This window comes from Oncorhynchus mykiss, chromosome 13 (assembly GCF_057628025.1).
Source record: "Oncorhynchus mykiss isolate SJ-2025 chromosome 13, ASM5762802v1, whole genome shotgun sequence".
Classification (NCBI taxonomy): Eukaryota; Metazoa; Chordata; class Actinopteri; order Salmoniformes; family Salmonidae; genus Oncorhynchus; species Oncorhynchus mykiss.
In genome coordinates, this window is record NC_143034.1 from 17,845,958 (window position 1) to 17,855,707 (window position 9,750).

At 46.2% G+C, this 9,750-nt stretch overlaps 1 protein-coding gene across 1 annotated transcript; it reads left to right on the plus strand.

The window, feature by feature from the left end:
* The first annotated feature begins 2,037 nt into the window (after positions 1 to 2,037).
* Positions 2,038 to 3,772, plus strand: LOC118940083 (kallikrein-8-like). Its single transcript, XM_036948315.2, has one exon. It carries the CDS (start codon positions 2,042 to 2,044, stop codon positions 2,909 to 2,911), a length of 870 nt encoding a protein of 289 aa, XP_036804210.1. The 5' UTR covers positions 2,038 to 2,041; the 3' UTR covers positions 2,912 to 3,772.
* The last annotated feature ends 5,978 nt before the right edge of the window (positions 3,773 to 9,750 follow it).

The following is a 9,750-nucleotide window of genomic DNA, read 5'->3' on the forward strand; positions in this document are numbered from 1 at the left end:
GACCATGCAGGAAACGTCCAGTTGGTAAGTTGCCGTGGAGTGCAGGGGTTTACAGAGATGTCCTCAACCTGCACTCTTAGAGACCACTGAGGGTTCTGAGAAGGAGTTGGGGTTCTCCTACCCCAGATAGGGTCTTTGATTAGCTGACTACGGTTGGTTCACTCTGGTCAGGACAGGAGACTTGCCCAGGCAGTGTTCTAGAAGCAGAGGTGTGAACATGTGGGGGGCAGAGTGACTGGTAAACAATGGTGAGCCCATCCCCAGAGTACCTCAGCTCGTTGCAGGGAAATAGAGTCAGGCAGAGTTGAGAGTCTGGGTGACTATGTGTAACAGTATAACTTTAGACCGTCTCCTCGCCCATACCCGGGCGCGCACCGCTAACTAAGCTAGCCGTTTCACATCCGTTACATATGGTCAGAGAGTTTTCTACGGAGAGTGCAGGTAGATGTGTTTGCAAGTTTGATTTGCTGAACATTTAAGCTGAATTCTTAAACACATCATTTAGGTTGTAACTTTATCGACAGTAAAAGCAATTTTTTTTTGAAATGTACCCCTGTGAGCCTCTGTAGTAGAAACTGAGAGCCTATTTCTGGTCAATGGCAGCACACCTCTTCACATACTGCCACAGGTATTATGTTTCATACCTTTATGTAGTGGACACCATTTGTGTTCACGCTCTCGTGACGAGTACAGCTCTGCCTGAGACTTGTTTTTCCAAAATGTCACCCTTCAGACCGAGGGGATTTACTCCTACTGGCTCTTGGTCTAATGGTGAAGATGCTGGCGCGACATGCGAGACATCCACAATTTGATCCTGGCAGTTACATTTACAGACTTCAACATCGATGGTCACATACTGACGTTTGGTGTCAACTGTCAAAAGTTTGCATAGATTCACTTTCCTAGTGGAGCCATATGCCGTTATGCACCTTTAGTCAAACAGATTATTTTATAGTCACATATAAAGTTCAGTGGAAGTTGTATCAATATTCATATACCAACTGAAATGTGATGTAGAATGATAGCGTAGAGTGGAGTTTTTTTAATCTGGTTTGCTGCCTGAGGCGATTTTGAAAGAGTTGAATAGACGTTGAATGATGAGACTCATTAGGTCAAATTCACCCAGCATAGTTCAGTTAAACCTCTGCGGTATAATGCAAAACCTCTCCTGTCGGAAACATTTAGTGTACGTTGGAGTCTTTTGCACAACTATTCCTCAGAGAGATCATTTGCATACAAACAGCCAGACAAAAAGCCAACTAGGCTATGGCTATGACTTGTGTCAGTCCCAAAAGTTCAACTGAAGACACCAACTGAATTGAACTTCCCCAGGGGGGAATTGATTAGTCTCAGGCCTTATACACACATTTTGTTCTTCTTTTTGTTCTTCCACATACTATATGTCTGGCTATGCATCATGACTAGGTCCCCAAGGTTTTCCTGAGCATTTGTCCTGACTGGGGGGAGCTCTGGGCCCAATTAGTAGGACGTCACTGGCTATAACTGGCATGTTTTCCCTTTTCATGTCACTCTCATAATTGGATAGAGTTAGGATTTAGGGATGCAGTTGAGTATAACTACAATTATGTTATTTTACAGGTAGTTTATTATTGAGTTTATTTTGCAATCCCCCAGGAAACACACACACACACACACACACACACACACACACACACACACACACACACACACACACACACACACACACACACACACACATACACACACACACACACACACACACACACACACACACACACACACACACACACACACACATACATACACTCACACTCACACACCTTACAAGCACCCTGTCAGAGTTAGAATTTGAAACACCGACCGGGTAACAGGCATGTCTCTCTAACCTCTGGGCTACCTGGACACCCCTCTTTATGGATTCATTCAAATAATTCAATTTTACATATGTAAAGTCACGGTACCAAAGAATCAGACAATCAAATGAAGTTGATTAGCATGCTGGACACTGGTTGGTGGATATGTTCTGAGATACGGGGCCAGAATATGTTTAAAAACACAGATGTTTCCTCTGGAAAGTACAGCGGTCATGAAGACCATGAAGATCCTGAGCGGTGTTCTGATACTCTCCCTGATGTTGGCCGAGACCACGTTGGGCGACATTCAGAAGAGAGTGGTCGGGGGAAACACGTGCAGTCCCACTGAAAGGCGATACCATGTCCGTTTGACAGCTAAAACTCCAACGAACGGATTGGAAAAGCTCTGTGGCAGCTCTCTGATCACCAACAGGTGGCTTCTAACCGCCGCTCGCTGTTGGCCTGCTGGACCAGAATGGAAGATGTATGCAGAAGTAGGTGGACATCCCGGCCCTGTGAAACCTCAAGTAGAAATCAAACAGAAGATGATACATACAGATAAGAAAGGAAAAACCCATGACATCATGCTACTGCAGTTACCAACTCCTGTTCCGGGAGCTATTCCAGGTCCTGGGGTTGATCCAATCCCTCTTGGTGATTGTACACAATTTTTGGCCAAACTTCGGGGGAAGACATCTAAACCAGAAGTGTTCCAAACAGTTCAGATTGCAGGCTATGATGCCACTACACCTGCTGCACCTGACGCTGGGGTACTTGATGCTGAGGACCCTGCTGCTGAGGCACCTGATGCTGCCAACACCAGAGTCCTACATTGTGCAGAGGTGGATGTTATGAAATGTGACGCCTCCGTGGCAAAGTCCCATCAAGACATCTTCTGTGCACAACGTGCCGGAGTGGAAACCTGTAGAAGTGACTCTGGAGCAGGTGTGGTGTATAAGAACCAGCTCTATGGTGTCTTCATCGCTGAGGACAATGGTGAAGAATGTTCTGCAGCGGCAATCATCATGGATGTCTGCAAGTACAAAGATTGGATAAAGAAGGTAATTGGAAAATAAAGAAGAAAACTGACCGTTTTCATTTGATTAACATCAAAAGCTGATTATTGTATCCTAATAAACCATGAAAGAGATCTCAGATTTACTCAATGTAATTGGTCTTGTTATAACTGTAGTGGGTTAATCCAGGATGTTGATAGTGTATATCCCATTGTGGTACTGTATAGTTTAGTACATCCCACTGTAACTCTGTCTGCCTGGACACACGAAGGATGGTATTCAATCAAAGGTGTGTCGTTGACATCACACTGCACCATCCACAATATGCCATTTAATTCAAAGCAATTTCACAGATGTTTGCAGATATTGTATTCACAGTAAATGCTGCAAATGTTGTCTCAAACATAAATGACCTTTAAAAGTCATGTGCAGCGTGGCTGTTGTCAATGCACCTTGGATTGAATCTCTGTTTTAACCAACACACTGTGTCTGGACATTCACCAACAACACACTGTCTCTGGTCATTCACCAACAACACACTGTCTCTGGACATTCACCAACAACACACTGTCTCTGGACATTCACCAACAACACACTGTCTCTGGACATTCACCAACAACACACTGTCTCTGGACATTCACCAACAACACACTGTCTCTGGACATTCACCAACAACACACTGTCTCTGGACATTCACCAACAACACACTGTCTCTGGACATTCACCAACAACACACTGTCTCTGGACATTCACCAACAACACACTGTCTCTGGACATTCACCAACAACACACTGTCTCTGGACATTCACCAACAACACATTAACTAGGATACTACTTCAGTGAAATAATGAATGAACTAAATATACATTTAACACTAATAAAACCTTTTACTGTTGACGATTAAAATGATTGGTTCTGGAATAAGCTGGTTGTTTTTTGCTCTATGAGATACAAAGATTTGTCCAAAATGGCACCCTATTTCTTATTTACTGCACTACATTTGACCAGGTCCCATATGTGTCTGGTAAAAAGTGTACTATACAGGGAGTGCCATTTGGGACATTGCCATGTTCTGCCAGACTTATAGTACAGCACCGTGACATGTATCTGTAGCTGTGAGTAAAGCATGTCTCCCTACATAGGGAGAATCCCCATAAGCACTGAGGTGAAATCAGACTGAGTCGGGTTGTTTGAGGCTACTCAAGCTGTAACTGACAGACACAATCAATTCCTGATGAAAAAGTCAACATAAAGAGGGAGAATTGTAAACAAAACCTTTGGCTGAGGTAAGAGGCTAAGATTGCTGATTCTCTACCCTTTTCCAAAAGTGTGCACTTGTTCCCTCCCACTCATGTATTTAAAAACATTGGATTGGTGCAACCATGGCTGGAGGGAGTTTTCACCATATTCCTCACACCAGTCCATTCCTTTCAAATCCACGAGGGAAGTGTACAAGTGCACACTTCGGGAGAAAGGTAGAGGATTGGACTGTAGCCTTCGATTCAGTCAAACATCCTTGAGCCAACCTCAAGACGAACTCAAACCAACATAAATAGCTCTTAAATGGGACAAATCAAGGTGGAACAGAGAGTTCTACTCTTATTCTGCCTTACTGTCTCTCTGTTACCACTCTTACCCCTGCCTTCCCCTTCTCTCCCCCGCCCTTCGAACATTTCCATTTACTCCCCACACTTAGAGGGGTCATGATTTGTAATTTTCACTTTCCATGACAAAGCCATCACCTACAGAGAGATGAACCTGGAGAAGAGTCCCCTAAGCAAGCTGGTCCTGGGACTCTGTTCACAAACACAAACACACCCCACAGAGCCCCAGGGCAGCAACACAATTAGACCCAACCAAATCATGAGAAAACAAAAAGATAATTACTTGACACATTGGAAAGATTTTTTTAAAAACAGAGTAAACTAGAATGCTATTTGGCCCTAAACAGAGAGTACACAGTGGCAGAATACCTGACAAATGTGACTGACCCAAAAATAAGGAAATCTTGACTATGTACAGTTTCAGTGAGCATTGCCCTGCTATTGAGAAAGGCCGCCGTAGGCAGACCTGGCTCTCAAGAGAAGACAGGCTATGTGCTCACTGCCCACAAAATGAGGTGGAAACTGAGTTGCACTTCCTAACTTCCTGCCAAATGTATGACCATATTAGAGACACGTATTTCCCTCATTACACACTTTAGCTTTTTTGTTGAACTGAATTGTTGAACTTCATATGCATAATCTCCAGCACCAGCCCAACATCAACATATGTGAAAACAGCGAGTTTCTATGTTTAGTAGTCAAAAAGACAGAGCACACTTCTGATAGACTTAAAGGGGCAGTATGTAGTTGCTACACCCATTTAAAAAAGAAATAAATTATATATATTAATGTAGAGATATAATTTCACCGTACTATATGTAGTAGAAGGTGATGGGTTAAAAGAAGCCTACATAACCAACCCATAAAGTCAAATTTAACATTCATGTTATCACGCCCTGGCCTTAGTTATCTTTGTTTTCTTTATTATTTTGGTTAGGTCAGGGTGTGACATGGGGGATTTATGTGTTTGGCTTGTCTAGGCTTTTTGTAGATGTATGGGGTTGTGTTCATTCTAGGTGTTTATGTAAGTCTATGGTTGCCTGGATTGGTTCTCAATCAGAGGCAGGTGTTTATCGTTGTCTCTGATTGGGAACCATATTTAGGCAGCCATATTCTTTGGGTATTGTGTGGGTGATTGTTTCCTGTGTCAGTGTTTGTGCCACACGGGACTGTTTCGTTGCCAGTTCACTTTATTATTTTGTATCTGTGTTCATGTTTAGGTTTTCTTATTAAAAACCATGGACACCTACCATGCTGCGTATTGGTCCGATCCTTGTTTCACCTCTTCAGGGGAAGAGGAGGAAATCTGCCGTGACAGAATCATCCACCAAAACAGGACCAAGCAGCGTGGTGACAGGCAGCGGCAGGAGGAGCAGCGCAATCAGGACTTCTGGACTTGGGAGGAGATCCTAGACGGGATAGGACCCTGGGCACAGCCAGGAGAATATCGCCGCCCCAAATAAGAGCTGGAGGCAGCGACGGCGGAGAGGCGCTGGTATGAGGAGGCAGCACGGCGGCGCGGATGGAAGCCCGAGAGTCAGCCCCAAAAATGTCTTGGGAGGGGGCACACAGGAAGTGTGGCGAAGCCAGGTAGCAGACCTGCGCCAACTTCCTGTGCTTACCGGAGGGCGAGAGAGACCGGGCAGGCACCGTGTTATGCTGTGGAGCGCACGGTGTCCCCAGTGCGGGTGCATAGCCCGGAGCGGTACATATAGGTCTCCAGTGTGTCTCCTTGGGCCGGCGTACATGGCACCAGCCTTACGCATGGTGTCCCCGGTTCGCCTGCACAGTCCAGTGCGGGCTATTCCACCTCGCCGCACTGGCAGGGCGACCGGGAGCATTCAACCAGGTAAGGTTGGGCAGGCTCGATGCTTAAGAGCTCCAGTGCGCCTGCAAGGTCCGGTCTATCCAGTGCCACCTCCACGCACCAGCCCTCCGGTGGCAGCCCCCCGCACCAGGTTTCCTGTGCGTGTCCAGAGCCCAGGACTCCCTGTTCCTCCTCCCCGCACTCGCCCTGAGGTGCATGTCCTCGGCCCAGTACCACCAGTGCCGGCACCACGCACCAGGCCTACAGTGCGCCTCGCCTGTCCAGAGCTGCGAGAGTCTCCCGCCTGTCCAGAGCTGCTAGAGTCTCCCGCCTGTCCAGAGCTGCTAGAGTCTCCCGCTTGTCCAGAGCTGCTAGAGTCTCCCGCCTGTCCAGAGCTGCTAGAGTCTCCCGCCTGTCCAGAGCTGCTAGAGTCTCCTGCCTGTCCAGAGCTGCTAGAGTCTCCCGCCTGTCCAGAGCTGCTAGAGTCTCCCGCCTGTCCAGAGCTGCTAGAGTCTCCCGCCTGTCCAGAGCTGCTAGAGTCTTCCGCCTATCCAGAGCAGCCAGTCCGCAAGGAGCCGCCAGAGCCGCCAGTCCGCAAGGAGCTGCCAGAGCCGCCAGTCTGCAAGGAGCCGCCAGAGCCGCCAGTCTGCAAGGAGCCGCCAGAGCCGCCAGTCTGCAAGGAGCCGCCAGAGCCGCCAGTCTGCAAGGAGCCGCCAGAGCCGCCAATCTGCAAGGAGCCGCCACAGCCGCCAGTCTGCAAGGAGCCGCCAGAGCCGCCAGTCTGCAAGGAGCCGCCAGTCTGCCAGGATCCGCCAGAGCCGCCGTTCAGCCAGGATCCGCCAGAGCCGCCGTTCAGCCAGGATCTGCCAGAGCCGCCAGTCAGCCAGGAGCCGCCAGAGCCGCAAGTCAGCCAGGAGCCGCCAGAGCCGTCAGTCAGCCAGAAGACGCCAGAGCCGTCAACCAGCCTGAGCTATCTCTCAGTCCTGAGCTACCCCTCAGTCCTGAGCTACCCCTCAGTCCTGAGCTACCTCAGTCCGGAGTTGTCCCTCAGTCCAGTGGGGCAATTTAGTAGGGTTGCCAATCCTAGGTCGGCGGCGAGGGTCGCCGTTCCTAGGAAGAGACTAAAGCGGACAAAGACTATGGTGGAGTGGGGTCCACGTCCCGCCACCATGGACAGACGCCCACCCAGACCCTCCCCTATGGATATAGGTGTGCGGCCGGGAGTCCGCACCTTTGGGGGGGTGGGGGGGTACTGTCACGCCCTGGCCTTTGTTATCTTTGTTTTCTTTATTATTTTGGTTAGGTCAGGGTGTGACATGGGGGATTTATGTGTTGTCTAGGGGTTTTTGTATATTTATGGGGTTGTGTTCATTCCAGGTGTTTTTGTAAGTCTATGGTTGCCTGGATTGGTTCTCAATCAGAGGCAGGTGTTTATCGTTGTCTCTGATTGGGAACCATATTTAGGCAGCCATATTCTTTGGGTATTGTGTGGGTGATTGTTTCCTGTGTCAGTGTTTGTGCCACACGGGACTGTTTCGTTGTCAGTTCACTTTATTATTTTGTATCTGTGTTCATGTTTAGGTTTTCTTATTAAAAACCATGGACACCTACCACGCTGTGTATTGGTCCGATCCTTGTTTCACCTCTTCAGAGAAAGAGGAGGAAATCTGCCGTGACACATGTACGGCCAGCTACGTAAACTTTAACATGGATTTATCCGGCAATAGATGTTGTTCAATTGGCAACATACATTTTTGTCTTCTTCTAATGTCTTAAGGCCAGGCACCACAGGCTAATAGTTTGTTTTTCTTTACTGTCATTAGACTGAAACTTTACCAGTTGAAAGTATACAAAAATACAAGATATTATTGGATTACAAGTTTTATTTATTTTTTTATTAAAATATGCAAATGAGGCAAACAGTCTGTAAATATGCGCTAATATGCATGTTATGATAATCTGTTTTTCAACACATTGTTTCAAGGCAGAATGTTTTTGTTTTATTGTGATAAGACACTCAATGGTCAGATTTTACAGATCAGTTTATCAAAATATTGTAATTTCATAGAATAATTTTAAAAACACTATTCACATTTTTGACAGATGCATATTTTGCGTATATTTACACATAAAATGACACTTCAAATCAAAACGACTCAATATATATAAAAAAGCCTCTGTAAAAGTCTGACTATAAGACCTAAGAACCTGTGTGTGGAATAATGAGTGTGCGTTCTATGAAGACTGAGAACAATGAATTGGTGCACCAGGAACATGTCATTTTGAGAAATTGGCCGATATAGGCTAATGCAATTAAAATGTACTTACCATAAATATGACCATGTATGTCACATTAATTCAACACTTATTCATATATCACTTCTAAACTGACACATGGACATCAAATATACCTTTTACAATTACATTAGCACGTTTAATACATTTGTTTCAAGCAGTAGAGCATATGCTTTGAATACTGGTCTGTTGTCAAATATGCAGTTTTGGGCAAATTCTCATATCACTTTGCTCAATTTGTCACATACAAGGATGTTGGATGGCTGTTGAAATGTGCAGGACATTAATCAGCTATGCCTGCCCACTACGTAAGGCCCTTGTTGCTGGTGACGCTTTACTTTCTTGACTATGTCATGGGACCTGCGCCTACGCTTGGCACACTACATTGAAGCAGCATCAGCTCCCCTCTGATTGCTCCAGTGTCACCAAAGTGCCGTCAAGCCACAATTTGTTCATCACATTTGTTCGAGCAGTGGCTCCCTCATTGGTGGCTACTGCCATACTGGCTGCTCCGTCAATGCGGCTTTTGCCCACGAAGACAGTTTTGGGGCATCGCGACCATATTACAGACATTCCTTTGCATTCTGGGTTCCTCCGTGCTACATTCTTTTGAGGACGTTAACATTTGACATCATGATATACAGGTACCATTTTCTGTGCAACCTCTACTAAAACATATATGGCCTCCAAGGGTTTTGTGACAGGGGGAATCTTCAACATTTTCTATGACTTGCTGATACCAGCACCAATGAACACACCTATCCCATAGTTGGAAGTGAATCCTCTCTTATGCCAAGTGTCATCGAAGGATACATGAATGTCTATGATGGCATCCTCATCCTCCTTCAGCAACACTGTTATGTCTGGCTCTTTATCTGTATCCTCACCCTCCTTCAGCAACACTGCTATGTCTGGCTCTATATCTGTATCCTCATCCTCCTTCAGCAACACTGCTATGTCTGGCTCTATATCTGTATCCTCACCCTCCTTCAGCAACACTGCTATGTCTGGCTCTATATCTGTATCCTCATCCTCCTTCAGCAACACTGCTATGTCTGGCTCTATATCTGTATCCTCATCCTCCTTCAGCAACACTGCTATGTCTGGCTCTATATCTGTATCCTCATCCTCCTTCAGCAACACTGCTATGTCTGGCTCTATATCTGTATCCTCACCCTCCTTCAGCAACACTG

Excerpts from the sequence above, each read along its gene's own strand:
- LOC118940083 (XM_036948315.2), top strand. The coding sequence starts at position 2,042 with ATGTTTCCTCTGGAAAGTACAGCGGTCATGAAGACCATGAAGATCCTG.